This window comes from Peromyscus californicus, unplaced genomic scaffold, assembly GCF_007827085.1.
Source record: "Peromyscus californicus insignis strain IS unplaced genomic scaffold, ASM782708v3 Scaffold_4__1_contigs__length_199733344, whole genome shotgun sequence".
Classification (NCBI taxonomy): domain Eukaryota; kingdom Metazoa; phylum Chordata; class Mammalia; order Rodentia; family Cricetidae; genus Peromyscus; species Peromyscus californicus.
In genome coordinates, this window is record NW_026294562.1 from 139,453,437 (window position 1) to 139,476,358 (window position 22,922).

At 37.5% G+C, this 22,922-nt stretch overlaps 1 protein-coding gene across 1 annotated transcript; it reads left to right on the forward strand.

The window, feature by feature from the left end:
* The first annotated feature begins 10,885 nt into the window (after positions 1 to 10,885).
* Mkrn3 (makorin ring finger protein 3) lies at positions 10,886 to 22,222 on the forward strand. The gene has a single exon (XM_052713003.1). The coding sequence runs from the start codon at positions 10,982 to 10,984 to the stop codon at positions 12,638 to 12,640; it is 1,659 nt and encodes a 552-aa protein (XP_052568963.1). The 5' UTR covers positions 10,886 to 10,981; the 3' UTR covers positions 12,641 to 22,222.
* The last annotated feature ends 700 nt before the right edge of the window (positions 22,223 to 22,922 follow it).

The window sequence follows — 22,922 nt, forward strand, 5'->3', positions numbered from 1 at the left end:
AATAATGTTTCCAGGTATGGGTTTCATTGTGTAGATATGGACTGAAAGACAATCAGAATCTGCTTGGCTACCCCCATGAGTTTGCAACGCTATTTCAATAGTGCATATGTCTTACCAGGCTGGTAATTTTTTTTTAACTCACAGGGTTCACAGCTGGGTAAGACTGATGATAACTTTTAATTGCCTGTAGCATTCATATCACTTTCCAGCAATATAAAAGCTAGATAGTAGGAATAAATAATCCAGATCAATACCAGCTTGACTTCTCCGTATTTTGTGACTCGGGTATGTGGTGTCTTCAGGAATAGGATCATACTCTCAAAGTTCTGAGAGTAATCAATAACATTAACAGTAGCCGGTAATGTTTGGGAGTGTCTATGGGGCCTCATTAGCCAAGAAGTCTAAAAAGGCCATCTATTCCTGGAACTAGGCCTTTTATATGTTATCCTTTTGTGTCTAGATTGGGGAGTTTTCCCCCATTACAGATTAATTTCAGTTTCATTCTTTTAAATGAGTAAGAACTGTGAAATGCTCACCACTAAATAGTACATATACATCATACTATTCCTCCCCAAATTCAAATATCATTTTGAAAGTGGGATGGGAAAAGTGTAAGAGCCAAAAATGATGGCTAATGGTAAGGAAGGAGTGTTTTCTGTAAACAGAAGAGCTACATATATGAACTCAGTGTCTGTGGCAGGATGCATAACAACTGTGAAAGCTCATGGCAGACCAGAACCCTCGACAGAGATGGGAGGTGAGCAGTAAGTGTCACCTCTATCCATCAGCAACAGATAGCTGCTGTAAGAGGGAGAGCAAGTTTTCTTTAAGACTCTATCCACTGGTAAGTTGCCCATGCTCCAGTGGAAGGCTGCACATGCCAGAATATATGAGACTCATAAACTGGAGTTAATTGATGTAAAATAAAGCAAAAAAAAAAATGAAGAGAACACAAAGTTGCTTGGGTATGGAAGAACTAGGCTCTTAGAGGTGTTTAGTAAGAAGGTGAGCATAATTGAAATAAACATAATATTCTCTGGGAACTAATAAAGAATTAAAAACAAAAGTATAAAAAACAATATTTATGGGAGGACAGATTATTTAGTGCAGTTTCTTCCGCGTGACAAAAAAAATCAGTTAACAGGACAAACTTCACAAATACTTAGACTTAATATTTAAATAAATAAATAAGCAGGTATGAAATGGTTGTATTCCAGGAAAGACTGGTACAAGATAGTGGTCCAAGCCCAAATTTATATTTAACAACTACATTTCTTCCTCTTATTTATGAGAAACAGAGATAAAACCTGTGGCCAGATGGCTGGTTCAGAAATGAGAGAGAAAAACACTCTAAAAACAGGAAAGAAAAGAAGAGATAGTAACTATGTATAGCTAAATACTGTCTTGTGCATTTTAATGTATATATAAATACATAGTAAATATGTTTCACTTGTGTACAATTTTAAAAGTTCAATAATTTGATGCACAATTTATAATGTATAATTTATATAATTATGTAATATACATTATATAATTTATAAATATAATGTATAGTTTATATGGTAAAATTTAATAACATAAATTTCATTTAAAAATAGCATAGTGATGAAAATCACCTGGAATAGGGAAAAAAGCAGAAGAGGAAAGGTATCTGTGTACAGTATGCATACTATTTCCATATGCACAATATCACACTTAATCCCATTAACATATGAAACTTGTTTGTGTTAATAAGAGTACATAAGTGGAAATGAAATTTATATTTAACAATATTCATATAGAATATAATGAACATTGGGTGGCTTTATGCTCTCTAAGATAGCTTGTACACAAACATTTTCTACAATATAATGATTAACATTATGTCTAAGACTTTAATTAGTTTTGGAACTTAGAGTAATAGCTAGGGATCTCACTAAATTCAAGCATGGTTAAAGCTCAGTGTGATAGCTCAGGCCTGAAATGTAAACATATAAATTGAGGCTGGAAAAAAAATGAGTCAGGGTCAGCTTATACTACAAAGCAGTCCCTGCCCTCACAACAAACAAACAAACAAACAAGCAAGCAAACAATGGCATTTTTGTAGATGATATTGCTTTGTTTGGGTATTTTTTATCATATATTTTTTTTTTTTTGGTTTTTCGAGACAGGGTTTCTCTGTGTAGCTTTGCGCCTTTTCCTGGAACTCACTTGGTAGCCCAGGCTGGCCTCGAACTCACAGAGATCCGCCTGGCTCTGCCTCCCGAGTGCTGGGATTAAAGGCGTGCACCACCACCGCCCGGCCTTATTGATTTTTTTTAATTGAAATGTATCTACCAAAGAAGATGAGTCAGATACAGATTTAAGTCAATAAAAAGTCTTTTATTAGCTGGCCTGTGACTACAATGGGTGTTTGGGATCCCATTGTAACCCACAGCCTCAGGATAAGCTTTGAAGCACAAAATCAAATCCTGCATTGAAATACTTTAGTTAACAAGAACAGTTAGCCAGAAGTGGAACGACGGAAGCCCCAAAGCATAGTTAGTACATCTAGAACAGACTTTGTTGTAGTAGGTCTTTGTTTTCGTTTTGACAGGTGGTGATGTCCAAATGCTGAGATTTATGGCCAGCGTGGTAGGTTCATCACGGCATCAGTTTTGCTATGGTCTGAGGGACTACTAAGGGCTGGCAACCTGTTACAGTACATACATTATGGTTTTCTATTTTCTGTTTTTACATGTTTTGTTTTTGTGTGAGTGTGGTTGTGTGTGTGTGTTTCTTGTGCTGTTTTCTGTTTGTTTGCTTGCATTTTTTGTTTGTCTGTTTGTTTTCCAAAGACAGAGAGAGATTAGAAATGGAATTGGAATGGTGTGGAGGTGGAGAGGACCTGGGAAGAGGTGGGGGAAGGGGAACTGTGACAATAATATATTGTATAAAGTTATTTTCCATAAAAATAAATAAATAAACTACACTTCAAATAATATTAGCAAAGTAACTGAATATAGATAGATGAAAGGACTGGCTAGGTAACCTAGTTGTAGATTACCTGTACAGTATATATTAAGGCCCAGGATTTGATCCTCAGCGCTGCAAGAAAAATAAAAAAAAAAAACCCAAAAAACCTACTTTATCCATTTCTGTAAATCCAAGCACCAGGGAGAGAGAAAGGGGAGGGGCTTAGCTTTCAATGGATGTTTCTATTAACATTTTTAACCCTTTGAAATGGAGAAACAATGTGGGGTTTTTCCATCAGGTATGATAGAGTATTGCTATTCCAAACAATCTTTGTGGACATCCTCCTTCAAAGAGGCACATTTAACAAATTTGTTAATGACTTACAAGTCCAATATTGCTTAGTCCTTTTAAACTACAAGAAACAATATAATACTTCTTTACAAATTTAGCATTCTTAAAACTGAGAAATCTGTTTCCTCATTTCTCTTATCAATAACAAAGTATCCCTTGAACAATATAAAACAGCTTTAAAGGAAATACTTTAACATGCATAATGAATCAAAATAACAGCATTCAGACCCACATAGTCCTGAATTAAACTCACTATCCATGACTATTTTAATTCTGATGTTAAGGGAAATTAGCCTTGGGATTATTGCTAGTACTCAGATAAGGTCTCTGTCTGGTTCTTGCCTTTTTTTGGATATGTAAGTTTTTCAAGACAGGGTTTCTCTCTGAAGCTTTGGAGCCTGTCCTGGAACTCACTCTGTAGACCAGGCTGGCCTCAAACTCACAGAGATCCTCCTGCCTCTGCCTCCTGAGTGCTGGGATTAAAGGCCTGTGCCACCACCGCCCAGATTGAATTTTACTTTTGTGAGCACATAGTTTATTGTCTTCACTCTTGCTTCATTCCATCCAGAGAGACTCCACACATATCTGTATCTGCATTCGTACAGCTTAAAATAGACCTTTCATTACTACATATTTGTTCATCGGTGAATCTTTTATTGATTTACTTCAATTCTGAGTATATTTCTGTAAGTTGTTCTTTATAACGTAATAAATTGGTTATGAAAGATTCATGTCCTTAGATTTTCTTTTTATGGTATTTAACTACAACTATTCCTTTCTACCACCAGGAACTATATTAACATCCTCTCACTTGTTATGTGCTTTGGATAATTTGAGATTTTTATCTCAGATATACTTCCATATTTAATGGCCTGGTTGTTCCTGGTTCCATTCTAAGATATGCATGGTTTTATAGAACAGTTTTTATTTTTAAAAATGTATTTTTATGTGTATGGGTGTTTTCCCTGAATGTATGTCTGCTCACCATATGATTGCAGTGCCCAGGGTGGCCACAAGAGAGCATCAGATTCCCTGGGACAAGAGTTACAGATGGTTGTGTTCTGCCCTGTGGTTTCTGGGAATCTTCCCTGGTTTATCTGGAAGAGAGGCTGGTGCTCTTAATCATTAAGCCATCTCCTCAGCCCCTCATTTTTATTCTTGACTTTTAGAATGAGTGGTCACATTTTTTTCCTGTGTTGATTTTTCTAATTGCAGTAAGAAACCACTTTGTGTCTGTTCTCCTCATGCTTTGGTTGTTGTTCTTGTTATTTTAGTTCTTACTTATTTTGATTTCCTTCGTATACTTCTTTCTAGTAATGTTTCTTCTTTTGTTTTGTGATTACCTGAATTAAGCGGCTGCACAAGGAATAATCACAAGTCAGGCATGGTGGTTTATGGCTTTCACAGCATGCAGAATAATGGGGTAGGAGGATCATTATGGGTTGGAAGTCTGAGTCTAACATTGAGTCTCAGAACACCAAAGGCTACAGAGTGAGATGCTGTCTCAAAATTTCCCTTCTCAAAAGCACCATGTATTTGAAGAACACATGGTGTATCTCTGGGTCTGTCATTCCCTTAAAACAGGTGCTTTCTGGCACAAATTTAGATGAATAAAATTTCATTGCTAATCAAATCGTATTTCTGATTTGCAAATTTTATACACCTGTCTGTGATTTGGATATAAAGTCATTAGTTTCCCATGTGGAATTTATTTTTCTTTTACATTTTGTTAGCTTTCAGTCTCATTTTTAGACTGGATTAAGAATATATTCAGAATGATTTCAATCCATTTAAAATATGAGACATGTTTCAGACCCAATGTCCCACAGATTTCCTCATATGTAATTCCCACAGGCTGGATTGATGGGAGCAGTGTTTTCATATTGGTAGTAAGAATGCATCAGACTTTTTGAAGCTTTCAGTTCCTTTGCTAACCCATCAAGTACATGTGTGCCCTCTAATGATTACATGTATCAGTGCAAGTGCTCACATTTCAGACCAGAAAACTCACAGTTGCTCACCAGTCTCTGATTCTTTATAACAACCGCCTAAACCTTTTGCATGGGGGAAGAAATGTGGAAATTATAAAAGGAAACTTCTGCTTTATAAGATGAGGTGCAGTCCATATTCAAGACCTCAAATATCAAATAAATATTATGCTTTTACTCCTTGGCACCAACACAATTTGTGTGTTTGAAAGAGTTCTTCAGAACCTCTTTCAAAATGGAAGAAAGAATTTGGGCTTCATCTTTACTTCTTTACTTAAAAAAATTGTTATCCTGAAAAGAAAGTCTCACTATGTGGCACAGTTGTGTCCTAGAACCCACTCCCTCAAACTCATGACTCTCTAGCCTCAGCTTGCAGTGTAGTGAGGTTACAAAAAGGTGCTGATATTATTCTTTGACAACCTCCCCAGAACTCTCTCTTTCATTTGCCTTTTTCTACTTTATGTAGATAATTTCCTTCTTCCTTATAAATGTGCATATCTGTGGCAATCCTGCATCTTTTACTACCCATGCAACTGAAAGTACTTCATGATTTTCTTTGTGACTCCCTTGTTTACTCATATGTGATTTTTAGTTAACTCCCTTTGATTTTTAAACCTATTGCAGTCATGTTTGATATGTTCTAGATTCTTCACACTTTCATCATGAATTTGTCAATTTCTACCACTGTTCTGGTGGGAAATATTAGCCTCACAGAACTTGATTTTTTAAACTGAATTTTGATGATATTTTACAGGTGTATAAGATATCAAGATGACCATGACAACATGTAAATGAAGATTAATTTGACATGTGTAGAACAGCCCAAGCAACTAGTCTCTGAGAATCCCACACAAACATTCCTACATGTGTCTTACTTTCTTATGAGCACCTTTTCACCCTAACCCTTATGCTTAAGCCTGCATTAAAATGCCTCCAAAAGTTTTAATGAAATTCTCAATCCCAATCATACTATGCACAATTCAATGCACTTGTTATTATAATGAATGTGACTTCGCTGAGCTTACAAGTAAGTGGCTACAGTATTATTTAATCCTCTTCTAGGTACATACTAAATTAAAAGACCTTTTGAAGGCTGGAGATATGGCTCCGTGGATAAAACCCTTAACTTATGTAAGTATGAGAACCTGAGTTCAAGTTCACAAAATTTTATTTAAAGTCCAGCATGATAGGCACCTGTTTGTAATCACAATGCTCCTATGGTTAGATGGGAAGTAGACACAGGACACTTCCCCCTGAATCCAGCATACACAAGAAGAGACAACAAATTGATCTTGTCTCAAATAGAGTAGAAGCTGAGGGTAGATAACAGAGGCTGTCCTTTAACATACATATGGTACACACATACACACACACACACACACACACAAACACACACACACATACACACACACACACACACACAAACACACACACACATACACACACACACACACACACACACACACACGAAAGATTTAGATAATAAAAATTGAGAAGTGATCCTGTTTTTATCCAATTATCCACTCAGGGTCATCATAAACAAGATATAGCCACCCATAAATTCCCATTTAGATTCCAACCATAATCCCATGGCCATCATAATAACAGAGAGACAAATGCCCTCCTTCATGCAGAAAAATGCTTGTATCTGACCTTTTGGACTCAAATTACATACAACTGGCTTTTAAATTTTCAACATAAAAATAAGCTTTTATGTAGATATAAGATAATAGTTCATGTCCTCAAAACTTTCAGGAACCCTGTCATGTATAACTGCTGCATGAATCTAGTGGGAAATGGGAACTGACAAGGATAGAGACTAGTCAGAAGATCCTTTGGGAGAGTCTAAACTAGAAAATATACGTAAATTTCTGAAACATTGGCTCTAGGCACCAATATTGCTCAAATCATTTTATTTTTATATGTGAAATAAATGTAATACTTACAGAACAGTTGTCAAGCAGTCATTATTTGCTTTTATTTTCTTTTTTCAGGCTGGCCTGAAACTCCTGGGACTCCTATCATTTGCACCCCTTAATACTATGATTCTAGCCATGCACCACTATGCCTGGTTCAGTTTCATTCTTCACGGTTAATACTCTTTTGCTGATCAAACATGGTAAAAGTGTAAAATTAACACTTGTGACACAAAGATGCCAGGTACGTGGTGGAAGAAGTGAAAACCATAAAGCTCAACTAGACATTTAATCCCTGTCCTCAGCTGCTCCTCCAGTACCTTGAAACAGTACTTGGGCAGCACAGCAGTATTGTGAAAGAAGTTGCTTTGAGACTATTGTGTTCTTTTTAACTGTGGACATGTTGAATGTGTGGGGGTGGGATCAGCAGCTCTGTGCCTTAGAAAGAAAGACCTGGGACCAGCTGCTTTTTCTATACAGCCCCACAGTCCAGTCTTCAGTGTCTGGAGCTATCTGTCAAGCTGTCTACATTTTCCCTCTCCTGTGCACCGCCTTCAACCTCCACCTTTGCCCTTGTCAGTCTGTACCCTGGCAACACAGTTCTTCACACAGCCTGGTTCAGTGCGTGCTATTCCTTGCTCCACTTGGATATTCTATGGCTGGACAATCAGGACACCCATCATTGAGGCTCATCCTCTGATGGTCTTCTGGATTTGCCTGAGAAAAGACAGTTCTGCTGAACCACATAACTGAAGAAATAATCAGAGGTATGTTTTCAGAGACTGTGTGAACACATCCATGCTAAAAGAAGTAATGTAAAGAAAGAAAGTGGATAATGATAAAAGAAGGGAATGAAAGAAATATGGATTCAGGCTGTTAGAGAAAGTACTCTGTATGTAGTAACTTGTCCAATATATAAAATAGCTGTTTATTTCTCTCAAGGTACCAGAACCAGTATTTACAGTCACTTTAAAGATTTTAGTATGTGAATTTAATTTCTAATATGATATTTTAAATAGCACTGTTACATATATAGTCACTATGCAGTAGAGGAAACGACATACACGGTATTGAGAGCCAAACAGGTGGTGATTAAAAAGCTCCTATCATTCAGCCCTAGCAGCAAAGCCTTGAGAACATTACAAAATATTTTACTTATTTCTCAGTTACTTAAAGTTTGAGGAGGCAGTGTGGTCAATGTCTACACTGAAGTTAACTGTTTAATATAGTGGGTATTAGTTTGAAGTGGTTGTCTGAATTATAATTATAATCCTAAAAATTAAAAGAGAGATCCTGATCAACTTAAGTTGCATCTCAATTCTTGAGAAGCCAAAGGAGGCTAGTGAACTGAAATGCACACTTATAAATTGTTCACAGAAATTTCTGATGGCATATAAAAATAGGATCGATGTAATTTATATGTAGTGTTTAGGATAAATCACTGCTGAACAACTAAGTGTGGGATCTACAAATAATCAATATTCTTAGGTTTGTCAATTGTGGGTAGTTTGGTCTATAAGGCTAAGATCTATACAGTAAGCCTTTTTATATTTAAAAATTCACTGGGCTGTTAAAAGAGTCCCCATTAACTAATATAGCTTGAAGTCTAAAGAGAAAGTATATTCTAGGCAATTCAAATGTATCAGATTTTGGAGAAGCTATTATCCAGATGAAAAATCATAAGGACTATGCAAAGGAAAAAAGGACATACAAACAAGGGTTCCTTTATTCATGATGGAAAACTAGGGAATGATGATCAATCAAGAAGTTTACCTTTAAAAATATTAAATATTGATCATGGAGGAGCCCTTATATCTAAGTAAAAGTCATTTTGAGTTGATCACATTAAAGTTCACAAGACAAACAACCTTAGTTACCATAAATGCCATCCACTTTAAATATTTAAAGATCATTTATGTCTGTATACATGATATATGATTTTTTCTTTATTGAATTTCTGTGTAGATATTTGCTAAATATGTGGATAAACAAATGGTTTTTCTATACATAATTATCAATTTTTACCTGTTAATGAACTTACTACTTTCTGATTCCAACATATTTTATGTCTTTGCCCTGATGTATAAGTAAGAGGTTTAAAACAACACAAGCCTTTCAAACTTTATGTGCATTTCAGAGTAAAATTTTTAAAATGCATCATTTTGGAATTTTCTTAATCACATAAGCCACTTAATTAATGGATCTTTATTTCTGTTTCTGCTCTTTTTTACTAATGGATGCTTCTAGATATATAGCCATTTAATGAAAAGTTGCAAGTTTCATGTTTATATCTTTTACCTAAATGTCATCTGATTGTTCCTAAGTTTGTTATAAATTATTGGCACTAAAAACATTTCCTGGCTTTAAGGTTTGTTATTAATTAGTGCCAGCTCTTTTAAAATATGTGATAGTGGAGATCTGAATCTTTTTTGTTTTTCTAAGTAAGTTACACAAGAATCTTTTTGTTTATTCTAGTCTCCCTATTTCATTTTTATTTTGCTTCATTTCCCTGGTTTTATTACTTTTCTTGTTTGATGATATTCTTCCTTGCTTAGTGTTGTTTTGTCGGTTTTGTTTAGTTGGGACTTACACTTTGATTTGGATGATTATATCATAGACATAAAGTTTCTTTATACTTATGCTATAGGATTCCCTCAAACAAAATTCTTTTAGACAAAAAGAGTAGTAATTTAAATATTTGAAACGTAAATTCAAATAGTCAGTAGGGAAAGGAAGAAAGCATGATTATTACTAAAAAAAAAAAAAGCCCATAAAACATTGTAATAGTCCTTTGTAGGCATGGTAAGTACACTTAGCGTTTTAGCAATACATAAATAAATTATCAGCCAAATAGAATATATATACAAAATGAAAAAAAATAACTCAGTATGGAAATGGAAATGAGGCGCTTTAGGCTGGTATTTTGAAAGGCTCAGCACAGGATGCAAAGAAAGGCGGCAAACAAAGGGTCTCTGTGAATCCAACCAACAGAGAAAAGTTAAAACCTGGGTCACTCTGCGACCTTTATTAAGCTACCGTAAACTCTGGTCAAAGCCCCGGCTTCTACACTGTTCGTGGGGGGTGTGGGGGAAGTGACAAGACAGGCATTTGAAAGGCGCTAAATAGCTTCAGGTCAGAGGTTCCCTTCTAATTAAAGTACACCCAAATTAACCCTTCAAGGGAATAAAGACCCGAAGAAATCCTGTCGTTTCTACAGGCGCCAAAGCAGAAACGCTTCGGCAGAGACAATATTGGATTTTAAAAATTCGTCACCCATAGACAAAAGACAGAGTAAACAGAGAAATAAGTTGTAATATTTATGCGTGAAATGTTTTAAAAACTCCAAGAGCCGCAGACTGTCACGGCAAGGACTGTAGCGTTTTCTTACACAAAAAGGAAAATAATGAAATACAATGCGTACGATCGAAACCGGGAGTGATTAAAACATCAACCTTGAGGGGAAACAATGTGGAAACGGGGTCTGGGGGCTCCAGAATTGCATTAGGAAAGACCGACCACGGCTCTGTAAGCCGATAGCGGTGCGAGAAAAACATGGCGGAAGCAACTTCCGCTTAAACACGGAAAGTGGTGTTTCAACAGGAAGTGTCCGTCTGCCAGCAAGCAGGTAGGAACTAAAGTTCACAGGGGGTCGGTTTCTAGTGGGAAGACAAAAATTGGTGCACTTCCGCCCGAGAATCCGCCGATCGGTCCAGCTCTAGGTCCGCCGATTCAAACTCAAAAAATATATAATATTAGACGGTTTTTGGACAGTTTAAGGGACGCGTAGCACCAATGGAAGAGTCTGCAGCTCCCAGGAGGCCCCACGCGGCCGCAGGTGCCGAGGCAGGTGCTGAGGGGGGGGAGGGTGTGTCTGTTCCTCCCCTTCCCGAGTTTGAGGCTTCTGGAGCCTCTGCGGTGGTTAGTTCAGCCTCTGTGCAAGAGGCATCGGGCCTGGCACCCTTTCTTGTGGTTCCTGTGCTTGAAAACCGACGCACGGCGAGTCCTCGGCTGGCTCCAGCCGAAGGGGGCGGAGCCAGGTCTCGTTCTGAGCGCAACAGCGGCAACTGGACAAAGCAAATCCTCTGCAGGTATTATCTGCATGGGCAGTGCAAGGAGGGCGATAACTGTCGCTATTCTCATGACTTCTCTGGGCGGCGGAAAGCTAGGGGGGGCCAAGATTCTCAGCCTCGGGCCTCTGCAGATAGAGGGCCCAAGATGGCCACTGAGTGGGAGCCCCCGACTCAGGAAGTGGCGGAAGCCCCCCCTACTGCATCCTCCAGCTCTTTGCCTCTCATTGGCTCAGCTGCTGAAAGGGGCTTCCCTGAAGCTGAGATTGACAGTGCAGGCATTGGCTCAGCTGCTGAAGGGGGCTTCTCTGAAGCAGAGATTGACGATGCAGGCCTAGCAGCAGCTGCTACGGGAGGAGCGGGTGCGGAAGGCTGGGAGGGGGCAATTGAGTTTGTTCCTGGACAGCCCTACCGAGGTCGCATGATCCCCCCGCATGGTCCCGAGGCTCCTCTGCCGAGCCAGGCAATTGAGAGAGAGCACATGGCTATGAGGAGCCCGCCAATTGAGAGAGAGCACATGGCTATGAGGAGCCCGCCAGTTGACAGAGAGCACATGGTTATGGGCATGGGGATGCTTCTGCCGCTTTGCCGCTTTGCTGCCCGGGGAGAATGCCTCCGCGGGGAGCGCTGTGCATACCCCCATGGAGAAATATGCGACATGTGCGGGCAGCAGGCCTTGCACCCTTGGGATGCGGCCCAGCAGGAAATGCATAGAAGGGCCTGCATTGAAGCCCATGAGAGAGATATGGAGCTCTCCTTTGCTGTGCAGCGCAGCATGGACAAAGTGTGTGGCATCTGCATGGAGGTTGTCTATGAGAAAGCCGACCCCAGGGACCGCCGCTTTGGCATCCTTTTCAGCTGCAACCACACCTTCTGTCTTAGGTGTATCCGCAGGTGGAGAAGTGCCACACAGTTTGAGAACAGGATCAGTAAGTCCTGCCCACAGTGCAGGGTCTCCTCTGGCTTTGTCATTCCTAGTGAGTTCTGGGTGGAAGAGGAAGAGGAGAAGGAGAAACTTGTTCGGCAATATAAGGAGGGAATGAGCCACAAAGCCTGCAGGTATTTTGCTGGAGGCCTAGGTCACTGCCCATTTGGAGAATTCTGTTTTTACAAGCATGAATATCCCGAGGGCTGGTTTGATCATTTTCCGAGGCCAGATGGTGGTGGATCGTCAAACGCATACTGGCATCAAGTTTTGAAGCCCGTGCAATGGCGAGAGGGAAACGTGCTGTTTAAAAGCCGTAAAAAGGAGCTTTCTGTGCTTCGCCTTGCCAATCAGTTGCTTAAGAAGTTGCTTTGCCTGAGAGGCAGTTTTTCCTTCACTGATGACCGCTGGCTCTTTCTTCAGTACCAGCTGGAAGAATATTTCAATTTGAATCTGTAGTATCATGCTGTGGCATGTGGTCTAGTCTGCTAAGGCTCTGTTGTCTGCTGTTGCTTATTTCCCTGTACTGAATGACAAACCTATTGCTTTCAAAGGCTGTTGCGGCAATCTTTATGCAGTATTGCTGTTTTCTTCTCTATTTCCCATTTCTTCTCACTAGGATTGTGATGTTTCTCTGTGTTGCAAAATAACAAGAAATCTTAAAAGTATTGTTTGGTGGAATTAATATTTCTGTCAGCTGATGACTTGTGGTGTTTTTCCAACAGGATTCAATCACTTCTAGTCTAGTGTTTACAGTTTCTCATTGTGAAGTCCCTTAAGAGTAAATGTGACAAGGTGACAAAAGTCTTTAACTGAATTATGAGCTTTTGCTATATAGCCTTAAAAAAAAAAAAGGACCCTTACAGGGCCTTGCAGCTGCTGTCTGTGTTTGTTTACATGTCTGTTTCTTCCCTTCTCTTTCAAGTGCACTTGTTAACTTGTGGTTGCTTTGTGGTTCTGTTTTACTTGACCAAAATGAGGTGCATATGTTTACATGTTTTTATCCTGTTTGGCTTGATGTGAAATTATTTATATTTGGAAATATATATTTAAGAATGATATATATGCGTATATGTATACAAAGATGTACTTGAAAACGTTGGAAACAAATACCCACCATAATATATATGTTTGAAGTAATGAAATAAATGCAGAACTGAAAGCCTAATGTTAAAGTCTAGATGTATGGACTGTGTGTGAATTGTGTGGATAATTTCTCTGCCCCTGCACTGATGTCAGTGATTAGCATTAATAAAAATGACTGCTATGTGTATTGGACTCTTTTTAAAGGACTTATAAAACATGACTTTGATAATTCCTATGATAGCATTAACAGCTTCTCTGTTGTTATAATTACCAATACATGTGCCTCTGCATGTAGCCAACATCTCATTTTTCTTAACGGTGGCAATTCCTGAACTCAAATACACAGTTGTTTATGGTCATATCTTAAATATCTGGTTCTTTTTATACTTTAGAAGCAAAGGACTGTTGATAAAAAATTTCATAATAAAAATTATAAGACCACCAGAGAAAATGATAATAAATATTGAAACAGAATATAAGAATGGAAATAAAAAAGTGAGGCATAGGACTTTTAAAATGTTAAACATAATAATACTGGTGTCTTTTAATGCAAATAAGCCATAGTTTGATCTAAGAGCCATTTTTAAAAAAATCAAAGTTTATTTTGCTTGCTTTAAATGAATCTACATTCTACTTAACATGCACAATTACAGTTAAAATGAGAAATCAGGAGGATTGGGGGTAAAAGTAATTGTGCAGCTGCTGTCAGTACAATAGACCGAGTTTCTAATAAACATTGCTGGAGGAGAGAAATGTGAAAGCAATAAATTATAATTGATTTCGAATATGTAACTTCATATTTTGTACTTATATGACACAAGTTAAGCAAATGAAGAATTCATAGAGGTAGCACAGTTCAAGTGCTCAGTGGACAGTTTTACTACATCTTTTAGTAAATGAATAAATTTTTATTCGGTCACTAAACAGTACAGATTCAAGCCTCCCAATTGTGTAGAACAGAGTATATTTTTCTTGGCTGAAGTTGCTCAAAATTATGCTATGGATCTCCATTTTCTGGTGTACACCATGTTCTGACTATGTAGCAAGTAACAAAGCCAAATTGCAGAATTTATATTTTGTTACAAAGCATACTTTGAAGTACTGGTTTGTCAGAAGGCCCTTGTGTTACACTTGTAATTTTTCCTATGTGGTGAAATAAATGAGGTAGAAAAAGTAGTCACAGCAAGAATGGAGTACAAGTCATACATTTACAGAACACTTGAAATTAGATGACTGCTGCCCCTACCCCACACATATTAAGGCTCAGAAAAAGTGTGTGGCTTCATGTGCAGCTCTTAAGCCTGGATTGATCAGCCAGGTGCAGCAGGGCATGAACAAGCTTCCACAAAATGGGGCATTTGGGGGCTTTTATCTGTGAGTTGCAAGACTCAGTGTTTCAGAGTCTATTGTTCACAAGTGTAGCTCAGCTTCCCATGTTGTAGCATGCCCTCTCCCTTCTGATGTAATTACTGGTACTCTGAAACTGTGGTACTCTATGGGATATGGCATAATGCTTCCCTCTTAATTCCACATAGTGCATCGGTTAGGAGGCCCTGGACAGCTATTTTCCCATGGGCTAGGAGTTGGGGGTGGGTCAGATAAACCAACTAAAGAATGGGACCAGATGGGGCACTTAATGAGGACTGCTGATTGTCAACTCTCAAGGAGTTTCCATAGTGGCTAAGATGTGGTGGGGGGCTTGATTTGAGCTTTGACAGCTCTGGAAAGTCTCTTAGTGTACACTGCACAACCTCATAAAATGACAGAATTTTATTCAATGAGTATATTGAAATAGGAAGTCATAATAAATGTCAGGAGTTATAGTAGTTTTAAGGCCAGTAGAAAAATGGCATGGAAGACAGATTACAGGACAGTTGAGTCCTGATTGAGCTTCTTGAAAGTCATGCCATCTAAGTGAGTATTTATGTCCTCTGCCTCAGTTTATACATAGGAGAAATGGGTGCAGTGTTACCTGTTTTGTAGGATAATTGTGCAGCTCAAGTGCAGTGTAGGGAAAAGGCTTGAAACATCTTTAAAAGAGCTTACCACCAAGTAGAATCTGCATGTTTATCAACCCAAGTGACAATTATTACCTGAATATGAATATTTTGCTAGGTTTTTCTTTTATTAATCTTTGGAACTCAGGGTAAAAATTATTTTGAGATTATATTTGTAGGATATAGGTGTAGTACCTAACACCCTTACATAAGTAGCTTCAATAGACATTTTTTTTTTCCCAGCAGAAATCGTTAAAACTAAACATGTTCTATTTAATTGTCTAAGAATCCCAAACAGCAAAAGTATTTTTTGTACCAGATGCATAATGGGGAAATGACAAGATGCTTTTGAAAAATCAAAGTTCCTTTTTCCCTCATCAATTCGTTGAGAAAAAGGTCAATAACAGATGTCACAGCCACCAAAACCAAGTGAATTTTCCTCTTCTTTCCCAAGAGGGGTATAGTTACAGGCCTGCTGTATTGGGGAACAAAGGACCCCTTGCCACACAAAGGTTTGCTTTGTGAGGGATTCTGAACAGGCAGCCCCCACCTCAGAAGAGCTTGGGAGCTCCATAAAAGAACTGTCCTTCTAGCTGCAACAGAAAGCCTGATGAAACACATTTAATTTGCTTATGCTTCCTGAGTGTAAATTTGGGAGATATACATAGCTACAACCAGGCTAGTGAAAATTTCCAAAGTTATCACTCAGTAAATATATAGAAACCATTGATTCTCACAGCTCATATCACTGATTCTACATACAAAATTTCACAGACACAAAGAAACCTTATCAGTCCCTAGTCAGTTGTCTTTTATGCACTGCTGTTTCCATGTTTGGCGATCTTAGCACTGTGGTTTCTGCTACCATAGCTTATCCCAATCTACAACTGCATGGCATTGGGGCATAGCTGAGAAAAGATATTTTCAGGAAATAACACAGTACTAGTGCCAAGAAACAATTAACTTGTCAAAAATTTTGCCATGAAAATATATGCAGCATTGATGGAATGCTGACCCAAAATAATTGACCATGTAGTGGATCACAGTGAAATGGTTGGTTTAATTCAAAGTTGAATAGGAACTGTTCTCATATGAACATCTATGAATGTTGGTACAAAACTAGAATGTGCTAATAGCATATTAGAATTAACAGGAGGGGTTGGGTTGTATTTTAGGAAAATAAAGATTACAGAATAAAAGTTTTGATGTATTTTAGGAAAATAAAGATTACAGAATAAAAGTTTTTTTTTTATTAAAAGAAATAACCATACAAACACCTTCATGTGCCTAAAGATTATTAATCAGTTTGGTAAAATAAAGTGCATGTAATATCAATATGTGACATACATAAGTATGTATGTATGTATCTCCTTTGAATTCTGAGTTTTGTTAAATGTACATAAAATAAAAAATCAAGAGATGAAAGTAACTATTAAATTAGAGAAAAATTAAAGGATTAAATAGAGAGGCTGCATTAAAACAGTTTATAAAGTGTATACTACACTACCCATCTTTATCAACAAAATGAGCAGAAATGAAACCATATCATAACATACAGTGGAAGAATTTGCAACAGGGATTTTATTAAACATACCTGAGTATGCATTGTTCACCCACATGACAACTGAAAAGAAACCTATCCACTAACAAAAAAAATCAAGAGAAGAGTTTACCCATATTTTATTTAAATTGTGTTTCTTCATAAAACCTCTAAATAATAAGTTATTTTAGTTCTATCTTATGCAATTCAAAAATTAACCAATAGAAAGGATACTTTTACTTGTGTGTTATGATTGACAATTCTATATCAATAGTAACACAGTTAATAGATAAACACACAAGTGTTCAGTCTTATGAATTGTTTTGTAAAAAATGAATAGTACAACCATAATAAAATATTTCAGCATTTCTATCCTTTTAATATGTTGCTACTAATCATAGCCATCTGTTTTGATTTTGATCAGGAAAAAAGGAATTCTCTCTGTTGTCAGTAAGCATTATTTTGATGGGTAAATTTGTACAAATGCATAAAAGAACAAAATGAAACAAACCCACGTGTGGCATCTTCCAGAGAGTATGCAGCTTTCTGTCTTAATGGGTGAGGCATTGTATGTTCAAAACCCAGAATTATCTAGAAAATCATAAAAAGCTAAGTAAGGCACTATGAAAATTCTATTATGAACTATCTACTATAAAGCAGTAAATAGACAGCAAAAGACCTGTTTTTATTGTAGGAAGGTGCAGAAATAGATATTAATATATAAATTCTTGAAAAGAAGTACTTTTCAAGAAGTTTTAATGCTTAAGACATGAAATATTCCACCCAATTTGATAGGGAAATTTGGTATTAAAATTGTGTTTTGAATGATACCCTATTGAAGTTCAAATAGGCCATTTATAATTTTTAAGAAAAGGAAGAAACTTAGGGGAATCTGTATGCTATAGTAAACACAATTAGTAAAGTCTGAACAGTTTATAGTAGTAAAAGAAAGCCACGCTTAGTGGCAAATATTAGTAATTCTTGTATTCTGGAGGCAAAGGCATAAAGATCTTGAGTTTGAAGCCTGACTACTACATAGTAAGATTATATCTCAACAACATCAAAACACAGCTCTATATGATGGGGTGCTGCTCTGGAAGTGAAACAAAAGCATGGCTTGAGAACAAGGGGAATGAGAGTCAGTGAATGAACCCTGACACATATAGGACATATTGCCATGTACTCCACATATGAAGAGGAAAGTGTGGTGTTCAAATTCACATATTTTTAAAATATGTGGTGTGTGTGTGTGTGTGTTCATGTATGCAGACATGTACCACAATGCTGACCCAAGAGTGTATATTTATCAGACTCATAAATAGACATATGTTAGATTAAAGTTTGTGATGTAGATCATTAAAACAACCTGGTGTTATTCAGTAAAGAATGAACTACAAAATCACTTAGAAAATTAATATGTGGGCCTCGTATATTTTTAAAGTCTTACAGTCAAGAACACCTTTCTAAAACATTTTGGACAGAAATCTTAACACTTAACAATACCTAGTTAAAAACAAAAACTGCATGGAGATTATGATATGCTCCTGTTTATTCTAAGGACATATTATCTCATTTGATTTTTCCAGTTGCCCTCACATGTAAACTCTGTTATTAATGGCTTGCAGCCATTGGGAAAACTGGGACTTAGGGAGGTTGAGATTTCTACGGCCACAGGGCAGGGTCAGTGATAGTCTGTCAGATTCCAGGTCTGACTTCTCAGCCCCTGCGTTGTCTTACAGATGTAACTAACTTAAATTGGGACTCAAAAATTTGCACGAGCAAGCCCAGAAGAAAAACTTCTTTTATAATAATTCAAAAATAAAATGCTGGAGAGATGGATACAAAGTTAAGAGCACTGGTTGCTCTTCAAGAAGACCCTGGTTCACTTCCCAGTTCTCGTCTGGCAGATCACAATGGTCTGTAATTCTAGTGCCAAGGAATCTGACACATTCATCTGGCCTCTGTGGACATGGGCATGGATGTGGTGCATAGACATACATGCTGGCCAAACAACCATACCATACACATAAAAGTAAAATGAGAAAAGTTTTCAAAATGGCAAATCCTACAAGAACGTATTTCTATAGTGTATAAGGTCTTCAGTAAAACAAGATAAATAAGATTATGAATTAATTTTATTAATAAATCAATATGAATATGAAGAGAACTTGAACAGAAAATAAATGTAATTTCTTGTAATCTGGGAAACCCCTTCAAGCGTCCTTAATCATGGCACTTATTAAAATTAAAAATTTAAAGTTACCTAAGACCCAAGTATTTGCAAACACTTAAGTTGTTGAGGGTTGGGGAAAAAGGTAATATTTTACATTGCTTGTAAGAGTGTTACTGGTACGTAAATATGGTGTGGAGGTGTATTCTTCACTGTGAAATTACTCAACTAAAAGAATGTTCAGCAACCTACATCAGAACAGTAACATTTTAGAAATAACCAAAATGTAAGTTGACAGCTGATTAAAAATGGTACAGGAACCCAGTAGAATTTTAGGACTACAGATTTACAAGTGAAACAAACATGGAAGAATCTGGGAGACATTGTGTGAACAGGAACATATGTGGAAGTTTATAGAATTCAGTCACTCATATGGAGACAGAAACAATTGAATGTCTATGTTTATATGTGTAAAAATGGAGCATCCATAGAGTTATCACATATGTGCAGATACATACGTTACAAATATAAAACCCTTCCTACACATACACAGAAATGTGTAATATATGTAGGTGAATGCACACACAAATCACATAATGTAAGTATGTAAAACAATGCAGAGTGGAAATTGTCAGATTTTTAATACAGTTGACTCCTTTGTTTTGTGGTGAATCAAAATGTAATTTGTTGGATTTCAAAGAGGACATTTTTAAGTGTCTTAACGGAAAGCCAAGCGTGATGGCAGATGTCTGTAATGCAAGCATTTGGGGGCCAAGTCAGGAGTACTGTCAGTGAAGGCCAGACTGGGCTTCAGTGTGAGACCAAGCTGTGGATCACTGCTGCAATCACCAGGAAAAGAGAGGTAGGTCTGCCAGCTGCTGCAGGTGCAGGCATCAGTTTCCTGATAGATCATAGGCTTTGGTATAGCCATGTGGTAATATAAAGCTGAATACACTCTTGCCTGTGTCTTTTGTACTTATCTTTCTATAGTTACTTGAGCTTTCTGCAGTAAAGTATTTGAGAATTATTGAAATGATCACTGAAACCCTGGAGAGGATGCCAGCATTTGCCTGTGGTCTTTATCTGTGCATCCACCCATTGCTGCATGAACCTGAATACACGGCACATGAATATAGCACACAGAACAATGGCCCATTTTAAATTTACATAGGGTTTTGTTGGATTATTGAATTTGATATGTACTTGGGATTCTAACTCTTGGTTAAAGATGTAGCTTGTGATTGTTTTCTTGGACTCTGTATGCTATTACACCACTGTCCTGCATCTCTTTACCATATGTGCTCTTTAATTTCTTTTTTAGTTTTATGTGTGAATGAATACACAATCCATCTGTGAAATGATTAAAATGCTACTATTTGCTACAATATAACTAGACCTGGAAACCAATTTACATAAAAAAAAATTGACACCCGAGATGGCAGAAACAGAATGATTTCACTCCTGTGGAATTTAGCAAAGCTGGGCTTATTGAAGTGAGATTGAATAGCAGTGACCAGAGGTCAGGGAGTGTCGAGAAGATGGGTGAATAGGGAGAGTGGTTAATGATCAGGAAGGCAGAGGCAGAAGGTTGAGTTCTGGTCTTTATCACACAGAAAAATTATATTCAGTAGTAAAATATTTAAAATAGGAAACAAAATTTGAATGTTCTCATCACAATAAAATCACAAATATTTGAGAATTTAGTCTCAATATCCTGACTTGATCATTACACAGTGAACAACTGTGAAAATATAACACTGTAATTTCCATTAGAGTGTAAGAAAGTGCCTGGGGAACACAAAATTTTCTCCTCCCCAAGCCCTGGTGTCCACTCTGCCATGCACATAAACACCCACACACAAAGGTATACACGTTTACAGACAGCCACAAAATTCCATATTCACTATAAACTCACCAGTACACACATAGAGAAATAATACACAGGAACAGTAATCCCACAAACACAGCAGTTGCACAGTCCAACACTGTAGCAGATGCACGTAATACACAGATCTCATTGTATATGCATTCACATACTAATATACCTCACAAGCATATACCATCCACATGCGTATTTGTTAATATAACACATATTTAAGGGCACAGAAAGATGCTTTTACAGGTTCTCCCTTTGGTATATAATTAAAACAGTTGAGCTTAAGATTAAGAACCAGGATAGCTGTGGGATCATATTACACTTTATACATCCAAACATACACAAATGCATAGGCATCTATTCAAGGAGTCCCCTAATGATATACTGATTCACAAACACACCAGCATATTTCATACAGAAACAAGTTTTCACACACATAGAAATTCATTTATGTAAATGCTCACCCAACTCATAAAGCAAACATTTACACATGTGCACACATAAAATCAGATTCACAACCCTCTAATATACACTGTACACTAACAATATAAAAATACAAATGGATACTGACGAACACACATGTACATTTCACACAGAAACATACACGAAGTATTCCTGAACATACACAAGCCCATGTTGATATGCACAAATACAAACACAAACCCAGGCAGGGTAACACTTTTCACACACATCTCTCCATTTGCTCTATGTTTCCACCTGTCTCTCTAACATCTGTTCCATTTATAATTTATACAATTCTGTCTGCGTTTTCTTAAGCCATTTCTTCAGCAATGTTTTCCTTACTTTTGTCCACCTAAATGGTTGTTTTGCTGTCACCACCCAAATCTGTATTCAATACTTTAATATCTTTTCCTTGCTAACTTCTCATTGTTCCATTCTAGCGCCTCTGTTTTCTGCATCTCCCATTATTTTTCTGTTGTGAGCCCTTCACTCCAGAGCTTTGGTATTCCCTGGCTTCCTCCTCGGGTTCTCATAGATGATGGTCTTCTCATGATGTATACTCCATCACCTTCTCCATTGCAGTTTCACCCAGGACATCAACTCTCTCTAGGTATTTATGCAGATAACTTTTGTCTTCAATCTCACCTGGAACAAACCCTATAACCATGTTGCGAATGTCTTGTGGGTTTCATCAAACTCATTTCAGAAGAAAGCAACCGGTGTGTCATCGCCCTAGCATGACAGTGTTTCCTAACTGCGCTCTGCAGATTTCAGGATCTGAACCCATATGTCCATCTCATATTCACCTTTTTACTTTGCTTTTTTTTGTAACAACTCAAAAACTTCCAAGCTGGAAATCAATGTTAGTACTTTTAACTCATTTCTCTCATGTACTGAATTGAAATAAACGAAAAAATTCTGACTTTACTAAATCTTCAGATCCACTGTGTTAATCATGTTGTCTGCCCATAACCTCCATCTAATCAGCTTTTATCCTCATCACACAATCACAGCAGCTTCCATCTGGGTTTTGCCCAATCCGTTCCTCCTCCTTTTCAGGCTGATTCGTCTGATTATGGGAAGTGCTCGTTGTTCTCCCTCAAAGTGTGTAAGTGGTTTCACATTGGACACAGAATAGGTGGAGCAGCTGCCCAGAATTTCAGATGGAAGATTAATCAGTCAATGCTAATGAGTGCTGTGTGTGTGTGTGTGTGTGTGTGTGTGTGTGTGTGTGTGTGTTCAGCTGAGTACCAAGTGACAGCCGTGGTAGTTGAGCTAATGATTCATCTCCATTAAAAATTTATTCTTAAACGTATGAGTGTTTTGTCAACATGTATGTATGTGCACCATGTGCATGCATGCAGTGCCAGATGAGGGCAAAAGAAGGTGCCTTGAATTGGAGTTAGAATGTCTTGAGCTACCAGGACCCCTGGTCCAAGACAAAGCAGCCAGTGCTTTTAACTGCTGGGCAATCACTCTAGCCCCAGTCCTTGCCTTCATTCAAATCAAGCATTTACCATACCACTGTTAACTATATTTCTGAAGTTTGTATTATCCGCACAAAATTTGTAGAGTTTAGAAACTGAGACAATGCCCAGATTTGCACCTTG